At 36.7% G+C, this 22,500-nt stretch overlaps 2 protein-coding genes across 9 annotated transcripts in view; one reads left to right on the top strand and one right to left on the bottom strand.

Annotated features, from left to right (window-relative positions):
- Positions 1 to 20,544, bottom strand: part of arap1 (ArfGAP with RhoGAP domain, ankyrin repeat and PH domain 1) — a 38,310-nt gene extending 17,766 nt beyond the window's left edge. For 5 of the 7 annotated variants that reach the window (XM_026281539.1, XM_026281542.1, XM_026281540.1 and 2 more), the window contains exons 1-13: positions 20,392 to 20,544; positions 13,221 to 14,096; positions 7,949 to 8,064; positions 7,106 to 7,188; positions 6,926 to 7,032; positions 6,519 to 6,683; positions 5,497 to 5,566; positions 5,242 to 5,362; positions 3,034 to 3,212; positions 2,178 to 2,284; positions 651 to 850; positions 258 to 343; positions 1 to 177 (exon numbers count right to left, since the gene is read on the bottom strand). The exon at positions 1 to 177 is cut by the window's left edge and continues 6 nt beyond it. In XM_026281539.1, the coding sequence (XP_026137324.1) occupies positions 1 to 177; positions 258 to 343; positions 651 to 850; positions 2,178 to 2,284; positions 3,034 to 3,212; positions 5,242 to 5,362; positions 5,497 to 5,566; positions 6,519 to 6,683; positions 6,926 to 7,032; positions 7,106 to 7,188; positions 7,949 to 8,064; positions 13,221 to 14,056 (2,247 nt within the window). In that variant the 5' untranslated portion in view covers positions 14,057 to 14,096; positions 20,392 to 20,544. Of the gene's footprint in view, positions 178 to 257; positions 344 to 650; positions 851 to 2,177; positions 2,285 to 3,033; positions 3,213 to 5,241; positions 5,363 to 5,496; positions 5,567 to 6,518; positions 6,684 to 6,925; positions 7,033 to 7,105; positions 7,189 to 7,948; positions 8,065 to 9,617; positions 9,638 to 13,220; positions 14,097 to 20,391 lie in introns of those variants that run through there. The other 2 variants (XM_026281537.1, XM_026281543.1) reach the window with 2 other exon arrangements.
- LOC113114651 (leucine-rich repeat and fibronectin type III domain-containing protein 1-like) overlaps positions 1 to 22,500 on the top strand; it is a 680,315-nt gene that overhangs the window by 305,544 nt on the left and 352,271 nt on the right. The gene's annotated exons all lie outside the window — the stretch shown is intronic.

Here is a 22,500-nt window from a genome sequence, read left to right as displayed (position 1 = left end):
GAGTTCTCTCTGGTTCCCGAACAGCGGGTGATATCTGCGGTATTTGCCCTCGCGGTATTTTGCGGTGATGAAGCGACGTCGCTCCTCGCTGCTGCTGTTCAGGGTCAAGGCCTCGCTGGGCGGGACGTTCGCCGCCCAAAACTGATTGGCTCGTTCGTTTCCTACAGCGAGGAACAGCTGGGACACGAGGAGAGGACTGATGAAGACGAGCGCAGTGACCTCAAGAACCACAGAACAATCAGATGAACAAAACACACCTGGATGAGATCTTCAGTCCAGACCTTCTTGTCCATTTTGAGACTGCGTACTTTAGATACGCTCGGACCGAGACCACGATGCTCTCCTGTCACAGACGAACACACACAGCTGCAGAAACAGGGCCGCACCATTTGGGGGAAAAACTACTATTGCAATTTTAATTGTGATGCCAAAAAAAATAGTAAGTTGGTGTGCATATTTGTAGCGCCGCACAATTTGATGACATAAAATAATAATAATAGTAATAATAATAACAACAACAATAATAATTACTATTATGATAACTACTGCCCCAATTAAAAATTGTGATTGGTCAGCTGTCGCTGGCTGTGATTGGTCAGCTGTCGCTGGCTGTGATTGGTCAGCTGTCGCTGGCTGTGATTGGTCATTACCTGCACATCGTTTGCAGAAAACCACGGCCAGGTTGATGGCGGCCCACTCAGGTTTGGCAGCGCTGCAGTCAGCACACATCTGATTGGACGGCTCCGCCCAGATCCGCTCAGCCACTTCGTAATTGGACAAGGCCTCTGCGATGGAGTTGCGCATGGCCTCCACCCACTGATCCTTGAGCTGATCCGTATCTGCGACGAAACTACACACACAGACCCGTCATACACCGTTCTCCAACATCTACACGCACATTCTTAACAGTGCACTAGTTTGTAACTCTCCTACTGCAAATATATAAAAACGTAATGTTTGATTAGTAATATGCATTACTCAGAACTTCATCTGAACAACTTTAAAGATGATTTCTAATTATTTAGATGTTTTTGTTCCCTCAGATTTACAAATAGTTGTATCTCAGACAAATATTGTCCTCCAAACAAACACACATCAATGGAGAGATCATTTATTCAGATATCAGATGATTTAGAAATTGTGAAATGTAAAAACTTTGTCCCTTATGACTGGTTTTGTGCTCCAGGGTCAATTATTAATAATAAATACACAGTACACATACATATATAGTGTAAACTAACATTTTTATTTACACTCACTCACACACAATCACACACACACACTAACTCACACACACACTCACACACACACACACAGACTCACATACTCACTCACACTGACTCACACTCAGTCACACAAATTGTAAATATATTGCACAATATTACTACTTTTGCTGTATTTCGGATCAAAGAAATGCAGGATTGGTGAGCAGAAGAGACTTCTTTAAAAAAAAAAAAAAAACGAACAAATCTTTACGTTAAAACGTTTGACTGTAGAGTAATCTCTCTTGAAATACCTTGCTGGTTATGATCATCCAAACAGTCCTGAGCTAGATTAAGCTTTGATCTCTGCAAACCAAACTATCACTTTAATCAAATATGTAATAATAATGTTTAATACTGTAAAGCTGCTTGATTTAAGGTAATGCATAAAATACTGTAGACATGACGTAAATGCTTTACTGAGCTCGTGCAAACATCCACATCGGTGTAATACGATGCATTTTTAACTGCATCGCACACCCACTCACACTCAGTCACACACACACGCACACAAACACACACACACACACACATGCACTCACACTCATGCACAGGCTCACACAGTCGCACACACACTCACGCACACATGAAGTGGGAACATCCCATCTAAACTGCACAAACTATATATTCGAAGGCCCTACACTAACCCTAGCCCTCGCAGGAAACATTCTGCTATTTCAGATCTTCAATACACTCCAATATGTGTGATTTATATTTGTTTTGAGAAGTGGGGACATGGACTAATGTCCTGAAAAGTCACCTTCTCCTTGTGTTACCCATGTTACACACACATTCACTCACACACATACACACACTTACTCACTCGGGCACACGCACACATACTCAGTGACACACTCTCACACACACACACACACACACTGAATGAACAAATGAATGAACAAGTGTAAGTCTCACTTGAATATCCGGTACGGTGTGGTCAGATCAAACGCTCTCCGGTCCACTTCCTTCACATTCCCAACATTCATATCAATCGAGGTGATGCCGATCCCCATACGATATTCCTACACACACACACACACACACACACGAAACAAACATCTTTATTTAGCTATTTAAATGTACATTACTATGATTATCATTTTTTACTGACATCTCTATGCTATAAATGTACGCAAACACTTAAAAACGGCAACAAAAAAACTTTAAACACTAAAATTAAAATGAAACCAGAAAAACAAAAACGTATGCAAAATATGAATGAAATATAAACAGTAAATCAATGCTACTAAAAACACGCCTAAATGAACTGATTCACTGAAATGAATCCGATTCATTTTTCCGTTTTCGATTTCTTTCTAAAAACTATAACTCACAGTACATACAAACAAAAATCTGTACTTTTCTTAAATGCACTAAAAATATGAACATAAAAAATAGTGACTGGTAAAAGGTAGAAATAACAATTACCTGAAAAGGACTCGCTGTATTTAACATAAACGATGTCATTCCCCGCTATGTTTCTTTAATCGTCATATTTTTTCTAACATTATTAAATGTGCTTTACATTTTTTCATCAGAAAAAAATAGCAAAAACAATCAATATTGTTCCTTCTTGTTTACTGAACTACTATTGTATAAAATCACATTGCAATCATATAAATCATATATGGCTCAATATGAACACAGAGTGCCTTTGGACCCCCACAATACTCAGGTTTTAGGTATGATGACCCTTTCTAAACAGGGTTATCTGTCAGTAGTGTGACCAGTGTTAGTTTGATTTCTGGAGACAGACAGATTGAGGGTTTACCTCTATGTTTTTGTAGAGGAAGACTTTATCCGCACACACCACTGTGTAGAGTTTGGAGCGCAGGCCACGCAGCTCCAGGTAACCCCTCATCTCGTAGCTCACGCAGGGGTTAAAGGTCACGTCCAGACTGGTGGTTCGGACACAGCTCTTCAACACCGTGACCCACTCGCTCCGCTCCGCTGTCACACACACACACACACACACACACTTCAGTCATTTCACTGAGCAGACGTCAGATGTTAGCGTGTGTAATCTCCAGTGACTGCACGACTCAAACGGTCTCTCTGAGTGTTTGTTTATCATAACAATATATTAAAATAATGACAATCAAAATTAAATATTGTTACTATTATTATTATTATTAAAAAATAAATGTTTTTGTTAATTTAGACATAGTTTGTAATAATGACAATAATTATAAATTAGTTTTATAATAACAATTAAAAAATAACAAACACTTAAATATTATATTATATTAGATTATATTATTATTTAAATAAAAAGGAATAAGTATAGCATAGTAAAGTGTATTTGTGTTGTGAGGCTAAATCATTAAGTAATTAATAATTTTAACTAATTAATTTTTTTTAAATAAAAAAATAGTAGTTAAAAATAAAAAAAAAGTCAACACTAATTTAAACACTAAATGTTATTATATTATATTATTCTTTAGAATGTAACATTTTTGTTTATTCTTCACCAGAAAGACAATGTTCTGAGTGTGTAACTATGTTACATGCATGTTTGTGTGTATTTGTGTTTTTTATATTAAATAAGAAATTTAATAAAATATATTCAATACAATACAATTTAATAAATATTTAATAAAAATGTATATTAAATAACATTGATTAACAATAATAATAATGCAATTAAAATATTCATATTATTATTAGAGTTGTTCTGATTCCGATACTAGTACATGAACCCATATACCGATCCGATACCATTTTCTTAAACAAGACCTAGTTATGGCCGCTAGCTTTGCCTAACCGCAGCACGGTTCTTCTTCGCTGCTCAGAATGCATTGCAAACACAGGAAGTTGTGCTGTGTGCTACAAGCAACCCGTTTAGAGCAGCGAAGAAGAAATGAAGACGCGTTAGCAGCACTGATCTATATATGACTGGATCGCTCATCGCGTTTCTAAACTGCCGACAGACAGCGAAGCCGCTTCTATATTATAGATCAGTGGTTAGCAGTGTGTCCGCTGTCTAGCAGTATTTCAGACTGGATCAACAGGACAGTAAAACGACGACTAGTGATGCCACAAGTACTGGCACTTCACAACCAACTCGCTGTTTCTAGTCTCTGCTGTGTGTCACTATATGAGGACACGAACGCATAAACCGTCACTTCATGAGAATTTACACAGAAACAGACACTCAAAGATCTTCAGGGCAGCCCATTAAAATAAATGTTTGGTTTAACGTGAGTAAATTGACAATATATTAAGCTACTGTTGTAGCCTACAGTAGATTTAGCTTTGTCTCTATGTAGTAATAATAATACGTCTCTATTAATAATAATAATAATTAAAATACTTGTTTTGATGTAAAGAGATTATCTGATTAAATATCATTTTTTATATTCCTAGACTTATTTGTTGCAGTCTTTTATACGGTTATATTGTAAAACTAAAATACCTTTTTTAGTTTGTGGTGTTAGGTTTTTGGCTGCATTTGAAGTTCTGCATCACAAAATAAATAATATTACTGTCAAATTCATGTCAGATAATAAAAATACTGTAATAAACAGAGTTGTTCATCATGTATTTGTTAATGTTTTATTAAGGGATCAGTCTGAAGCACACTATTAAATATTTCTAGTAATTTACACAGGGCTAGTAGTATATACAGCTGTATTTACAGATACACACCCAGGTATCGGATCAGTACTCGGTATTATCCGATACCCTGAGCCCAGGTATCGGAATCGGTATCGGGAAGAGAAAAAGAGTATCGGAACAGCTCTAATTATAATATGATTACTAATAAAAAAATGTTCCCCAAAAGAGTAATATTCTGTTTGTGTGTAACTGTGTTTTGTGCATGTCAGTGTGTATTTGTGTTGTGAGGTCAGTTGTTCACGTTAGCTTTAGTTTCACCAGACCACAAAACCTCACTGATCAAGATCTAATTCGCTAGCACACCTAATCGTGTGCTTCACACACACACACACACACACACACACACAGTCTGTACACTCACAGTCGTTCTCGGCTCGGAACAGGAAAGTGCGATTGTGCGTCACTACTTCAAACTTCTGCTCTCCCACGTTGACCACACCAGTGATGGACAGTGTAGGTATGATCCTCTTCGAGTAGACGTCCTGCACACACACACACACACACACACACACAGGCGAGTTATCATCTCATCAGCAGCGGGTGTTAAAGGACATGTGCGGTGAGATGCAAGTGTGACTACAAACGTGACTTTAACCCTTTAACCAATCAGAATCACCTTCTCAGTGTCGAAGTATCTCAGGTATTCAGCGTCCAGTTTGACCCAGCGGTGCTGGTAGATCAGAGACCTGCACACACACACACACACACAGAGAGAGAGAGAGAGAGAGAGAAAGACAGAAAGACACACACACACACACAGAGACACACCCAAACAGAGAGAGACGCACAAACACACATGCACAGAGAGAGAGAGAGAGAGACACACACACACACACAGAGACCACACACACACACACACACAGAGACACACCCAGAGAGAGAGAGAGAGACTCCGCAGTTACAATCATGTTTTAGCTTCAGTGGATGTTAATCTCAATCAATAGAATCGGTAGAGTCATGTTTGAACACTTAGATAATTTATGCAAGAATAAAAGTGTGTTGTTTTAACTGTGTGTGATTTGGTGTTTATGTGTGAAACCTTGTAGTTTTCAGGTTTAATTGTTCATTCAAAGTGAAAGTGGCTGTGTTTACATGTTAACAAGCATAATTGTGAATCTTGTGATTGCATTATTAAAAAATGATTATTTCTGTGCCTTATCAGTGTTTCTCAGATGGGTTTGTTCATTGATAAAAAGCTAATAAGTTAATAATAAAATATTAAAAAAAAAAAATTAAATAAATAAATAATTAAAAATAAATATATATATATATATATATAAAATAAAAAATAAAAATGCATGTCATGTGCACATGCAAAAATTAAAAAACTATTTAATAAATACTTTACACATGAACATAATCAAGTGAAAATTCTAATTTCTCCTCATGTAAGACTAATTTATAATAGACTTTTTTGAGCACATAAATTATTTCTACATTTAAAAACGTATATTTAGTGTGGATATCTCAAAGGCAGCAATCAAAAAACTAAACTGATGTCTTTCATGTTTATGTTTGGGAATTCTGATTCAGTTCAGGGTGAATCAGGTGATTCAAATGAGTCGTATAAAAGAATCAGTTCAAGAATGAAATCCAGAAATGTTCCAAAGTCAGTGTGAAATGAAAACTGTGACGCACCCCTGAGGAGGATTCTTGTACAGCCAGCCCATTTTAATCACGGGGACGCTGGTAGGGGCGGGGTCTTCCCGAGGGGGCGGAGCATTGTCGTGGCTTGTGATTGGCAGGTAGATGCTGGTCATAGAACCAGAGATCGAAGCCAAATCTCCAATCCATGAACTCCGTCTGTGAGAGAGAGAGAGAGAGAGAGAGAGAGAGAGAGAGAGAGAGGGACAGAGAGAGAGAGAGAGAGAGAGAGAGATGAGATCAGCACAAAAGGGAAGTGTTACATTATCACATTGCAACAGGACATGAATTTCTCATATTGCTCAATCGACATCAACAAACTAAATTTAAACGTACAGTAACAACTCAGGAATGAACACATTTGCAGAATGGCTAACAGCAGCAGAATAACAGAGACTCACTGCAGGGATTCAGACTCGTCACAGCTGGTGTCATCGTCTAGAAGCTCGTCGTCGCTGCACAGGCTGCTGTAACGAGGTTTCGGCGCCTTGGGAACCATCAGGGACATCTATTGGAGGAAGCAGCTGTCAATCATACAGCGTCTGTCGCTATTGGACGATTCTTGGAATAAAACAACGCACCTTGCTGGCCATGTCTATGAGTTTAGCGTCTCTGCTGGGCTCTCGCTCGTCATATTCATCTGAACTTTCATCCGAATCCAACTCTACACAGAAGAGAACAGAATGAGGGAAACACAAAGAGATATAAAGATGTATCCCACAATGCAATGCGCCCGACTCGATCTTCTAAATGCTGTGTGAGGATGACCTGATGGGAAAAAAATCATCTTACTTACTCAAAAGTACAACACAAAACCAGGCCTAAGGCTCAATTTCTGTGACTTGATGCATGAGAACAGTGCAGTGGAGGATGAAGTAAAAGCATCACTTGAGCAAAAGACTGAATTATCTCACCAGAACATGACGAAATCATCGTTTAAAATATTGCACCAGTAAAAGTTTAAAGTCATGACACATTTTCTTACATACAGTGATGGGGAAAGTAACTTTTAAAAAGTAATGCATTACAATATTACATTAATCCATAAAAAAGTAACGGATTGTGTTACTTAAGATACTTTCATGGAAAGTAATGCATTACGTCACTTTTGCACTTACAGTGTCTCTCAACATGGGACTACACGTTACCAATTTGAAAAAGTAACGTTTTGAATTGAATGTTCGGTCGAATTAGCGAAAAGATAAAGATTAGCATAAAACAATGACGCGATCAAATAGAGGCGTGCTTTAATGCAGCAAACATATGGGGAGTGTAAAAGTATTTAAAAGTGTTTAAAAGACGCATAAATCATTACAAGCCCCGACTGCGAGAGACTGTTTAGCACAGCTGAGAAGAGGAAGGGTTGGTTGTTTCTGGTTACTGTACGATGATTGAAATCATGAAATAGTTGCACATCTACTCACGGTTTCTGTTGGGCGGCGGTGGCACGTCTCTCCTTCGGCTCTGGTTCGGAGGTCTGATGATCCGAGGCGGGACGTCTGGGACTGGATCTGTGTCTGACGGATCATCTACAGGAGCGCTGCAGGAGCAGACACAGCACCAGTCTTCAGTTTAACACACATACACATCATAATGGACGTTACCTTATGTTTCCGCTTGCTTTTAGTTCATATTACATCATATACACATCCACGCTTGTATAATAACTATAAGATTAACTACAACAGCAGCAGCAGCAGTGTAAGTTGCTCCAGGAAGTTATTATTACATACTAATTGCGCGATGTTTAATTGGAGTATTAAACGGTGTTATTCGATTCGTGTGCTATTTCTGAAAGAAGTCAGCAAAGCTGCACTTATTTTAAAATTGTGAAATATTATTACAATATCAAAAAGCGGTTTTCTGAGTGAATCTCTGTTGAACTGTAATTTATTTCTGTGATGCTCCGCTGATTTATTTATTTAATTTCAGCGTCACATGATCTAATGCGATGATTTGCTACTCGAGAAACATTTCTGATTATCATCATCGACGTTGAAAACAGTGATGCATTTTATTTTTCAGGATTCAGATGAATAGAAAGTTCTAGAGAACAGCATTTATTTGAAATAGATTATAAATCACTTTACTGCTACTTCTGACCAATTTAATGTGCCTTTGATTCATTTTTAATCTCACTGCACACAAAATTCATTTACAGGGAATACAGGAATTGACAGGTTCAGTGTTTGTTGGGCGTTTATCAGACGATACACACATTTCCTGACGTGTGTTACAGCTCAGGTCCATGTGGACGCTCAAACAATGCTGTTTCCTGAGTCCAGCCGAACAAAACATCTGCTAAACATAACTGACCAATGAACCGGATTCATTCTTCTCTTCTGCTTTCACTTCCTCAATTCAACCAACAATTTCATTCATCATCAAAATAGTTCGGGGGGTGTTTTTTGTCACTTGTGCATCCTAGACTTTCTGGATCAACCGAAAATCAGTTTAGATTGAATGATTTAGCCGATGTTTTCATCCAAGCGAATCTTTTTAAGAAAGCAATAAGAAGTGCTGCTAATAAATAGAAGTGTAATTGTTTTTTTGGGAATGCAATGTCAGCATCTATTTTCCAGCAAACGAACGTTTTCTGCATACATTAAAAGAGAGACAGTCCAATAATGTTAAAAAAGGTTTAGTATAAAAATAAAGACAGCAGCTTCCATCCGAAAACCCATTTATAGAGCAGAGACGGACTGAGATGACTGCACTTTCACCGTTTGGTGTGTCATTGTGAAAACAGAAACCGCTGCTTTCTGACAGCGCTGTGAAAACAGTCTGAACAAAGACAGATGGACAACACAACACTCTTTAAGTTCAATAAAGAAAAAAAAGAGCATCTCCTGTTGCCTAAAAAACATTTGTTTGTAGCTGTTTGAACGCTGCAGATTTCTCTCCTGATTCAGACATGAACACTTTGTCCCTAGAGGAAGTGCTATTATGGATCATCCAAATATTGCCTTCAAACCTCAACAGTGACCGGACAAGCCAAAGCCATCATTAAAACACACACACAATGAAAAGATCAAGCACAGTAGATTAGACACACAGTAGATAAGGAAACATTGACTTCCACATTGAACTTACGTGCTCGAGCAGCCCAAATACGGCCATCAGAGAGCGACGAGAGGATCGCAATCCTGTTCTACACACCGATCCAGCTCAGGAGGAGCGAGAGATCAGGGAACAGAGTCCGGTAAACGAGTGTGATCTGGAGAACCACGGCGAGGACGAGAGAACGACAGCTGACCCGACCACACAGAAGACAGGCGGAAGTGGGAACACTTTTAGACTCGAGCGAGCGAGAGCGTCTGTGAGCCGAGACCTTCAGAAACAACAAAGAGCTTCCTGAAATCTGCCTCCTGTTTCTCCTGTTCACTGAACCACCGCTTTTACCAACATTCAGTTACATTCAACACTGGGAAATTACTCTTTCTTACATTACTATGGGGAAAAAAGAAACTGAAACATCATTATAGTAACTTATATATATATATAAATGTTCAAATGTTATACAGTGGCATGTGAAAGTTTGGGAAGCCCTTGCAGAATCTGTGTAAATGTGAATAATTTTAACTAAATAAGAGAGATTGAGTAAGATATTGCACATAAAAGATTTAGTAAACAAGACAGAAACATGGCTGATATTATTCAGATATCCCCATCATTTGGTTGTTAATACTGTGTTCTGTTTCCTGATGATCCTCGGCTGTCTTTCTGTTTTGTGATGGTTGTGCATGAGTCTCTTGTTTGCTCTGAACAGTTAAACTGAGCAGCGTTCTTCAGGAACATCTTTAAGCTCCTGCAGATTCTTCAAAACTCTTAATGCATCTCGTTCCTTCTGGAGCATCAGTGAACCTTTGAACCTTCTCTAATAGTTGTGTTTGAGTCCCTCAGGGTGAAAGATCCACACACAGTATAATTATAGCCATGTTTTTGTCTTGTGGACTAAATGTAAACATCTTGTAAGTACAATATCTTACTCAGGACAGGACTAAATAAAAAATAACATGCAGTATGATCTTTCTTATTTTGTTAAAACTATTCACATTTACACAGATTCTGCAAGGGCTTCCCAAACTTTCACAATGCCACTGTATATTTATATTAAAAATATATATTTATAATTGTATAATTGTATTTTGCATTATGAACCCTGCATTTATACATGTTTAGCATTGTGAAATTATTATTTTTTATTATTATAAAAAAGAGAGCTTAAGTTGAAAAAACATGTTGTTACTGAAACATCATTACAGTTACTGTTTTTTTATATATATATATATATATATATATATATATATATATATATATATATATATATATATATATATAATAAAAAATGTAAAATATTAAATATTTATATTTAAAATTATGTTAAAAAAAAATCACATTTCTGTATAAATGTATTTTGCATTATGAAAATGAACCCTGAATTTATTTTATTTCATCATGAAATTATTTTTTTTTTAAATCACATTTTTGTAGTAAAATTCTCATTTATACACGCATATCATATTATGAAAAAAATACAATACTGTATATGTAAATTTAGCATAATAAATGTTTTTTATTTTACTGCATTGTAAGATTATTTACTTCTAAATTCAATTCATTTTTGTAATAAAAAATTCAAAATTAATGTGAAAAATATGATATATTATTAAATTCTAATTTCTACATCACGCGAGTCTTTGAATCATTATTACAGCAACCATAAATAATAATAAAAAAATTAAAATCAACAAAAAGTAAAACTAAAAATATTTTTTATATTAAAATATTATATTGTGGGATAAAACAGTATAATTACATTAGTAATAATTAATTATTTTATAATAATTATATAAATTATATTTAAAAAATATTAAATCATATTTATATATCAAATAAATTCACATTACTGTATAATGAGAATCACAATCTAGAAACAAACTCAAAGTTTATATGTACATTATAGCATTGAGAATGTGATTATTATTTTCCTTTTTTAAATAAAGTATTGAGACTTAATCATCATGAATGTCTGATAACCATAACGTTCAAAAGTGTCTCAGAAACTGAATCTAAAACCACAACTTCTCAATAAAAACTGACAGTAAATGATGTTTCTGGAACTCATGTTAAGATGTTTGTGTTTGGAGGAGGCGTCACGCACTGCATTGTGGGTCAGAAGCGCATGGTTAGAGGAAACGACAGGAGAACTGCTGACATCTAGAGCTCACATCCAGAACAACTACTGATCACAGACAACACCAAACACTGCTGAATGAGTCCAGGATTAACACTGATGCAGTCCACACTCAATCCAGATTAAAAATGATCCGTATCTCGTTTAATGCTCAAAATATCAAGTAGATAGAGCTTATTCATGTCTTAAGTGAACTTAAACAGTTTACCTACTGCGTATCAAACAATAAAAGACAAGTTAATCACTCACTGCTCTTGACTGAAGAACTTTTGTAACTTTAGGAAGAAACCAAGCAAGATTCATTCTTACAGTGAAGATTATTATATTTTATATTTGATTATTCAATTTGTGTTTGCTGTTAGCTGAATGCTTTAGACTTGAATAAAAAAATTTAAAAAAACGTAAAGCACTCTTTGTATTGTTTTTATTGTATTACTGACAGTTTAATTCCTTTTAATATATTTTGAAGACTCAATCATTTTTTTTATTTTTTTATTGAGATTTAAAAAAAAATTGCTTTTAATGGCCAAACTATTTTTTTTTTCATTAATTAAATTAATTTAAAAAATGTGAAAATTATAAATTAAATTAAATATTAAATTAAATAATAAATTGAATATTAAATTTAATATTAAGTTAAATATAAAATTTACTTTAATTACATTTAATAAATTAAAATTAAAAGAAGGGTTTTTCAAAAAATGACCGCAGTGCACTAGTAGTATATTCTGCTCGCCAGCAGTCCCAGTGCTGACCAGAGGGTGTCGCTCTCTCCTTCAGCATCCATGCAGTGCTCAATCACAAACCCTAACACACTGCCTCTGGCAGAAAGAGCTCGTCATGTCTTTTTCAAGCTCTGACTCACTTGCACTGGTCAGTTTGACCCGTGTGACGGTCTGCAGGCCTCATGACTCAATGACCTCGAGTCAGCGCACAGGAAACACAAACACTGAACATGTGCAAAAGCATTGTGTAAAAGCACTGAGTCATGAGCGTTCACAATAACACAATGTGCTTAGTGTGCAGCTCCTCCATTTGCTTGGAATACTTGGATAATTGGCTCAAATCTGCAGTATGCCACAGGACATGCAGAGATGTATCCCACAAGGCAATGCACTTCACCTTCCATCTCCATTGTGATGAACGGACTAAAACATTGCAATAGACTAAAACATTGCTTTTCCCATTCATTTTACCAGTAGGGGTTTAAAAAATATCTTTATTGAATTATAAACCACAAACCAAACCAACCAGCTACGAGGAGGAACACAAATCAGACTGTGGAGAATCATGGGTAATGTAGTTTTCAACAGAAAAAAATATGCAAAACTTGAATTACCTTGAATTTTAGATTTTTTTAAAGCCTTTTTCTCTCATTATTTCTGAACATATAATATGTATAAGACAAGATGTAGTTTTAGTTCAAGCATCTTTTCTGCGTCACAGACCTATCACAAACGAAACACTGCAGCAGTTGACAGATAATGTGTGACTTGTACCTGGATGTGGGCGGGCTTCTGGATGACGTGCTTCTGGGATTTGTAGTCCTGGAGCAGGCGGAGACACGAGGAGGGGGAACAGGGGGTCTGTACGGGCCGTCTATGGGCTCTTTAGACACGCCCACAGCGTAGCTCTTAGGAGGAAGAGGAGGAGCACCCATTTCTCCCTGAGCAGGAGATAAACACTGTTCGTACAGGTGGAAGCGCTCTGATGAAGAGGAGGAGGAGGAGGAAGAGGGAGACACAGGAGACGGTTTCCTCTCGCTCTTCTGGAGTTGCTGCGCCGGCCCTTTAAGAGGCAGGTGTTCTGGGCGTGGCCTGGGAGTTGGGATGGGCTTGGTTCGTTCGTAAGGTGTGGGCGTTTCATTTTGTTCAGGGATGCTGCTAGGCTCAGGACGGGGCGTGAAGGGAACGGGAGGTCGATTGGGCGTGACTCGAGGCGGGACGGGAGGCGGGCGTCTACCTGCGACGCTGTTTTCCGTTCGCTGGTTTTCGTCCGACGCTCTGAATTTGGTCCTCTCTCGGGCGACGGGTCTGTCCTCCTCTTGCTCCTCGTCCTCCTCCGCTCCCGTCGCTGAGGGGAGGAGCTTGTGCAGGCTGCCGAGGATACGCTTCCTGTGGCCGGGCAGAGCCACGCCCATTCGCTGCAACTGGGCGGAGCTTAGATCCTGACACTCCCACAGCGTTCCCAGCCCCGCCTCCTGGAAGGCCGGACGGTACTGGTCGAGCCGGAGGCCACTCAGCCAGTCGGACACGGACTGGGAACTCTCCGGCGGGATGAAGGACATGATCGGAACGCCGGGCTGCAGGAATACACTGCAGGACTTGTTCTCCATAGGACGAGCTCAGGGAATCATCGCTGGAATAACACCTCTACTGAGAGAAAGAGAGAGAGAGAAATCATCATTATTCATTATTTGTTTGTTGAGGTTTGTATTTATTTATATATTCTGAGTCAGAATTTATTAATAGACCTGTTACTGAATAGACCGCTTGGCAAGTTGTTTACTTTGTACTAAAGGATTTTTTTTTTCTTTTAAAGCTGGGTTTAGTTGTTGTCAGATTAGACATATCCAATCATGGGTGAATTTACTGGCCAGAAATATTTTCATGACCCTAAAACAGTAGCCTCATTTTTTTATTCAAATATTTTGGTAATTATTTTTGTTGAGGAAATCATGAGCGTGTTAAAGAAGACTGTAAGCACGAGAGGCTTTCAGAAGTCATTTACTGTAAAACACAAGTCTCGTCGAAACTGAACCTGCAGGTATGAACTATTCTGTTCCTCATATTTTCATTCTGCTGAACATTACACACGGAGAGAGTTCCTGGAGAAACACAGCTTCAGAAATATGAGACATGTTTACTAAAGCAGATTCAGATCATCACAAGAAGTCTGACACATGAAATCTGTTTGATGCTTTCCCAAACTCAAATTCTGTGTTTTTTGTTTTAATTTGTATGGATATTCTTGATATATTTTCTTAGAATATTTCATTTAAATTATTTCATTAAACAGTCATTCAAAAATGTCTAATCAACTGCATTTATAAAAATTTAACAATTCAATAATTTATTAAAAATGTATAAAAAATAGGGGCCTAATATGAAATGTATTTTACGATTTTTAAACATCCTCTGCTTTCTGTTTTTTATGTAATATAAACTTAAGTATCAAATACAAATGCATAAAACTTTAAAAACAATGTAAAATATTATTATATAATTATTTATTATAATAATTTTCCATCTGAGTTAATGCACCTTGATTTACTGATGTTTATATATTTGTACTGGAAAATCCGACAAGAATACAGAGGAAGATGTACATTATTAATACTTTTTTCTTTTTTTGTGCATTTTTCCCATTTTTTATATATTTATTTTATTCATTTATTTATTTATTTTTGCAGTGCATGCAACATATAATGCCCTTACCTTATTAATTTAAGACGTGCTCTGATTTGAGACCTTTTCACACCTTAATTTGTGGAAGTGCAAATGAAGACTTTTTAAGAGCCTGTATAAACCAGGTTTGGCACTTCGTATTTTTGGACCCTGCTGGCATTATTCAGACTTATTCATCAGAAAAAAACACTCAAACAAAAAGTAACATTTCAGAAAAAGCTCATTTCCTGCCAGCAGTTTCCTGTTCCAGCTCAGATAAAGATCGTTTATTCCCCTTGAGCTCATTATCAGTCAGATGAACTACAGATATTATTTATTAGACCATGACCTCACACACACAGTCTTCACACATGATTCTAAATCACTCGTCTGACGTTAATGTTGGCAATACACTGAAATGCTCAGGAACAAGCCACTGAAGCTTATAAAAGACGTGTCCGAGATGCGGTTAGACTCCTCACCATCACAAAACAACACTCTCACACACACACACACACACACACACACACAAACCAAAACAGATACAGCTCCTTCCACCTCCAATCTATTTCTGTTTTAACACCGGTTCCTCAAGAACCATCGTAATCATTAGTAATATCTGTCAACAGGATGCCTGTCTAGTTCAACACATCTTCACTGATGCTCTTTTACTCCAAACACTAGTTCACTGGTGCAACACTCAAATATTTAGCAATGCACAGCAATAACGTTGTGTCCGTTTTGGTGCAACTGACCACTATTGCGTAAAAATGCTGAAACCTGAAGTTACTTCTGAGAAGCATTGGAGATGTTGAACAGAGCTGATGGATCACATTCAGTGATGTGAAGAAAGCCGATGTACGAGCGAGTGCTTCATGTTCAGGTGACTGTGAAAGTCAGGTTAAACACTCCTCAATCATCTTCATCCAAAGGAACTTCATCCTCTTTATGACATAATTATCTTGAATCAGAAACTATAATAAAATCCTCATCAAATATAAAAGAAGTCTTGAGATCATCTGTTTGAGTGAAGCTCAGAGGATCAACCTACAAATATTATTATTGTAAATATAAATAATCAACAGCATCAACAAATCAAACCGTCAAAATCTTTTTAGTTCCTCATTTTTAAGTATCATTTTACCAGGAACTGCATCTGTTACATGCAAATAAACACTTCAGTGTGTGTGTGTGTGTGTGTGTGTGTGTGTGTGTGTGTGTGTGTGTGTGTGTGTCAGAGTGTGTCAGATAGTGTGTGTGCGAGTGTGTGTATATGTGTATGTGTGTGTGTTCTTGTTTTTGTATCATATCAGGACACAACTGTGTATAATGACATGGGTATGACACAGGTATTACAAGGAGAGCGTGACTTATGAGGACATAACCCATGTCCCCATTTTTCAAAACACTTATAAATCATACAGAATGAGTTTTTTTGAGAAAGTAAAAATGCACAAAGTTCCCTGTGAGGGTTAGGGTTAGGTGTAGGGTTGGTGAAGGGCCATAGAATATACAGTTTGTACAGAATAAAAACCATAACACCTATGGGATGAACACACTTTACACACAAACAAACATGTGTGTGTCTGTGTGTGTGTGTGTGTGTGTGTGTGTGTGTGTGTGTGTGTGTGTGTGTGCGAGTGTGTGAGTGTGTGTGTGTGCGAGTGTGTGAGTGTGTGTGTGTGTGTGCGAGTGTGTGAGTGCGAGTGTGTGTGCGCGTGTGTGTGCGCGAGTGTGTGAGTGTGAGCGAGTGTGTGTGTGTGTAAAACATTTCAATGAGAAAAAGCCAAAAGACATGAGGGGATATTCTCTAACATACAGTGCACTTTTCTTTAGAGATTTGCATGTGAAATTAAAACCAACACACACACACACCTGATTTTTTTCCAATAAATACCTTATGATGATCATTTCAGCTTTAACACACAGTTTATAGATTTACTAGCATTACCACAATACGCTTACAAAACCTCCCATTTATAATCATCGCCTTTTGAAGTTTATATAAACCATATACTTATCACCATTATTGTCCATCCAAATGGAAGATCTCATATATATATATATATTCATAAATAATAATCGTATTAATGTGACTTATTATCTTATATTTCATAAAACTGAATTTTGCTCTTAAATACATTACAATTCACAAGCACACATGTCTTTCGATCTACACACACACACAGTTTGAAGCAGATATATCTAAAAAGCCAGTGTACTTTTTGTATTCTAATAAATTCAGTAATTTAGCTTGTAAATGTCTCCTTGTTTGCCTTTGACTTTAACCCTTTGTGACAGAGGTTTCATCACTAGTATGTATTTAACCCCTGGTCACTCATTTCTGAACAGCTGTTCTCTTTCTAAACTCTCTTCTCGTATCAGGCTGTAGATGAACAAGAAGAGGTTAGTGAGAAGTGAAACGAACGCTGTGTTTGGGATTATGAGCTTACATAAGTGCTGCAGGTCTCTCACACACACACACACACACACACACACACACACACACGACTCAGTCTCATCATCACAGTTACTCAGCCTGTGACCCTTGACCTCTGTGTGTATCAAGCAGTTGATCCCAAGGCATCAGACTTAACGATTCCCCTTTTGATAATTATCTCTATCAGTACAGTTTTGTGTTCAAATATTACATTTAATATATTTTTTAAATAATTTAATTGTTTTCAAAAATATAAAAAATTAATTAATTAAAAATTAAATTAACAAATTATTAGAACAAAAAACATTATTGCAATTAATGTCTTAATTCAAGCATTACAAGAGGTAAAAACAATTATTTAAAAATATTTAATTAATATCCTGAGTGCACACATTAACTTTGGCCGCCCTAAAAATGACATTAAATTAATATTTCTCAATTTAAACCATAAATAAACCAACAGCCTGTCTGTAGAAAGCAGAATCAAATATTACATTTAGTGAATGCGAACATAAAAAACAATTATGTCAAACATATTTAATTAATTTCTCATGTGCTCACTTTAACTTTGACAGCCCAAAAAATCCATTAGACATTAAATATATAAAAACATATATATATATATATATATATATATATATATATATATATATATATATATATATATATATATATATATATATATATATATATATATATATATATAAATAAAAACAATTCTCAAATTTTGCATCCACCACTTTGAAAATGTTTATAAATTATATATACATATGCAATTTATGCCTTGATTTCTGGCTAGTCTGTAGAAAGCAGAATGAAATATTATTACATTAAGTGAATGTACACATCAAAAATAATTACATTAACATATTTTATTTAAATCATAAGTGAAGATATCAACTTTGACAGCCCTAAAAATCATAAAAAATTCTACATTTTCTTACGGCCCCCAGTTTGGAAACCCGTTTGACGAAGTCGAAAGCATGAGTCACAAACAATAGAAGCCGTATATTGAAGCCCATGTCAGACTCATTCAATCCAGAAAACAACGAGGAGGAGGAATAAAACCGCTCTGTAATTAAAAAGCCATGAAATACTTCACAGCCTCTATAAAACATTCTGCTCAGAACGACACATGAGACAGAAACAGGATGAAAACAGCAAACAAGCGTCTCAGTTGTGGTTAAAGTCTCACTGACACCTGCGTATGAACACACAAACACACACGGTGAGAAGCTCTGACCAGCGAATTAATAACTCGGAGGACGCATCTACTGCTCGACACGTACACAAGCACAAATAGTGCACCTAAACAGTTGTACACACATAGTCAACCAGGGAAGAGTGAATGGGTGCCGTCAGAATGAGAGCTGAGAAACTGAGAGACAACAGGAGATGCACTTGTTCACTGGAGGAAGTGTTATTATGGATTAGGAGGTAAAATCATCTTAATGCTGGATGTGTTTTATCTTTTGTCTTCTCCAGATGTTCACTGATGGACTGGAGTGCTGTGGATTATCAGTGCGGATGTTTTTATCAGCTCTCATTCTGACGGCACCCATTCACTGCAGAGCATCCATTGATGAGACACTGATGCAGTGCTACATTTCCTCAAACCTGATGAAGACACAAACTCCTCCTGATCTCCTGAGAGTTTCAGATCATCTTCAGATTCGTCTGAATTACTGATAACTGACAGTCCCTGATATCACACCAGTAAACACAGATGGCAAATAAGAGGTTTATAACACATCAATAGTTGCTATATCATTAGGTTTCGGAAGTGAAACGAGAGAACTACCACTTCTGTTTATCAGCAAACTAATCCTGTAATTATTTCCAAATATCACCTGTTTATCACTAACCTTATAATAGTGTCTGTCTCTCATTACACTACTGGTTTAGTTGCATTTGAAAGCAGTGAATACATGATGATGTGACAAATAAAAAGGCAAACTGGTCATAAATTCTCAAGGAACTGGAAGTGTTGACGAACATTCACTGAAAGAAACGCTGAACAACATCAGACTGGGCTGAGCTGCTTCAGTGTTTATAACAAACATCCACCTGATTAACATTCCAGACACATCACAGGACTAGTTAACCCCTCCACACACACACACACACACACACACACCTCACACAGATCCCCATTATGAGCATTAAAGGAACTGAAATCATCCTGTGCATGCAGAGCACTGACTGTAGTGCACTAGAATAGTGCTCTGTCTCTTTAAGAACTCTATCAGTCAGCCCACAACTCCTGTGAAGTCTTGAGGAGTAAAACCACATTCCACACACACACACACACACACACACATTAAACATACCTACTGTGCTGTTTATATCACTTAAATGTGATAGTGTTTCCTTCACGCTCAACAAGTGAATCTGAACAAACACACACACACACGCACACACACACACACACTGAGAATTTTTACCGGTTAAAGAGACAAACATTCCAGCAACTGAGCAACCAGAGAGAAAGACAGAAAGACAAAGAGTAAAATGGGAAAACTAAGATACAGACAGAGAAAGAAAGAGACTGAACTACGTTATAGAGAGAGAAAAAATCTGAAAAAGACAGACAGAAAAACTGCTGAAATGTGAAATCAGAAAACTTCACACTTCGGACTGAAATATTTCCGTTTACAGAAGACAGCAACTAAGCGATGAAACGTGTAATATTCGCTATAGACATGTCCTGTCATAAACTGTTTTTAATATAGGAGTGATGTTTATAGTTGTTCCGAGGAGAATCACTCTGATATTTGTTCTAGTCACTGACTGAAAAACGCGCAGAAGTTCAACACAAACAGTCTGAATGAGATGCACACTTACACGCGCGTCTGCGGCAGAGCCTCGCTGTATCGCTCCGGTGGTTGAGTGTTTCTCCAATCCACTGAAACACGCAGAAATAGTCTGTAAAACTTCCGTAGGCGGCGCAGAAAGCGGCTGATTTGACGCGACGCGACGCGATACTAGGGGCGGCAAAAACCGCTAAAGGCGGTTGCTATGATACACAACGGTCACAATGTTCAGGGGGCGCGCAGCGTTGTTTTTTTAATGTTTTTATTTTTTTTTAAACGTTGGTAGGATTGATATAACGTTAAGTGTGTTCTTTTAATATTATAACCTATAAGGTTTCTTACCTGACATACATAAGGAAATTTAGAAATTTTACCAAATCCTCATCGAATCCTCACACTCGCCTCTGATTGGTCCATTCCAAAAAGCGCTGAGAAAAGTAACAAACAAGGCAAACGCGATATCCCTGCACTGCTTTAGCATTTAGAATCCATATTAAAATCAGATAATATTTGTTAGTTTGTTTAATTGTTTTATTTATTTTGAGTGTATAATAAGATTACGATATAATAATGTAATAAATAAATTAATTAATTAAATTTATGCATTTAGTAGACGCTTTTATCCAAAGTTACTTACAGTGCATTCAGGCTATCAATTTTTTTTACCTATTATATATCATATTTTACCTATATATATTAATTTATTTGATATCTATTTCTCTGTCAATTAAATGTACAAAAGTACCTAATTTAGAACTTATTTAAAATATTTATTTTATATATATATATATATATATATATATATATATATATATATATATATATATATATATATGTGTGTGTGTGTGTGTGTGTGTGTGTGTATATATGTATGTATGTATATATATATATATATATATATATGTATATAAATTTAATTAAAATAAATATAAATAAATATAAATGACTGCTAAATGACTAAATGTATATATATATATATATATATATATGTGTGTGTGTGTGTGTGTGTGTGTGTGTGTGTGTGTGTGTGTGTGTGTGTGTGTGTGTGTGTGTGTACATATATTAATTTCATATATTATCTATTTTTCTGTCAGTGACATGTACAAAAAGACCTAATTTAGAACGTATTTGTTTCAAAAACGTTTTTGTATTTGAACGTATATTTGAGTTTTATGTATAGGAAAATCTATATATTATATTCGGATGTATTCTGGTATTTTAATGTTTCTAACAGGAGCGTTACACGCGTTGTCCGACAGGTGGCGCTGCAAGACTGAGAGTGAATATTAGCCTGTGTTTGTGTTGGAACAGCATTCTGCACACTTCACACTATATACTGCCTACTGCTGGAGTTTAGCAGGCAGTATGCAATGACTTCAAATACTAGTATGCCGCATTATTTTCCTCATGTATATTTCAGACTGTTGTATTCTCAGAAATAAGAAATCATGTAATAATTTTTTTGTGCGTATAATTAGTCAGTTGATGTCATCTCTGGTTCATTTTGCAAACTCGTCAAGCCAACCGCATTGCATTATGGAATGCTGTACATTTTATAGTGGGTCATCCAGGTGTTCCCTTCATAGTGTTCATACATATACTGCAAAAACAGCACATGTTCAGTAGAGTATAGACGTCACTTATACCGTGTTCAGAGGCTGCACTGTATTGGTTCATCATCAGCTGTTTGTTTCATGAAGAAAGATAAAGCATGTTTTACATCATCATCATCATCATCAGTACACTATAACGTAGGACGAAGTGACTCGATGTGTGTGCGCTTTAGCAGCTCACATCATCTCTGAGTGTGTGTGTGTGTGTGTGTGTGTGTGAATGCTTCCTTTAGAGGTAAATCACCAAATAACATCATATTTAGTGATCTGTGTTGATTTGAATCAGGATTATTCACTAGACAATTATCAAAAGCAATAGTTCAGCCAAACAATGAAAATGTGCCCACAGATCATCCAAGATCAGGATGAGTTTGTTTCTTCATCAGGTTTGTAGAAATGTAGCATTGCATCAGTGTCTCATCAATGGAAGTTCTGCGGTGAATGGGTGCCGTCAGAATGAGAGTCTGATAAAAACATCACAATAATCCACAGCGCTCCAGTCCATCAGTGAACATCTGGAGAAGACA

This window comes from Carassius auratus, chromosome 15, assembly GCF_003368295.1.
Source record: "Carassius auratus strain Wakin chromosome 15, ASM336829v1, whole genome shotgun sequence".
Lineage (NCBI taxonomy): Eukaryota > Metazoa > Chordata > Actinopteri > Cypriniformes > Cyprinidae > Carassius > Carassius auratus.
The sequence above is the reverse complement of the archived record's forward strand: the minus strand, read 5'-3'. Positions and strand labels throughout refer to the sequence as shown.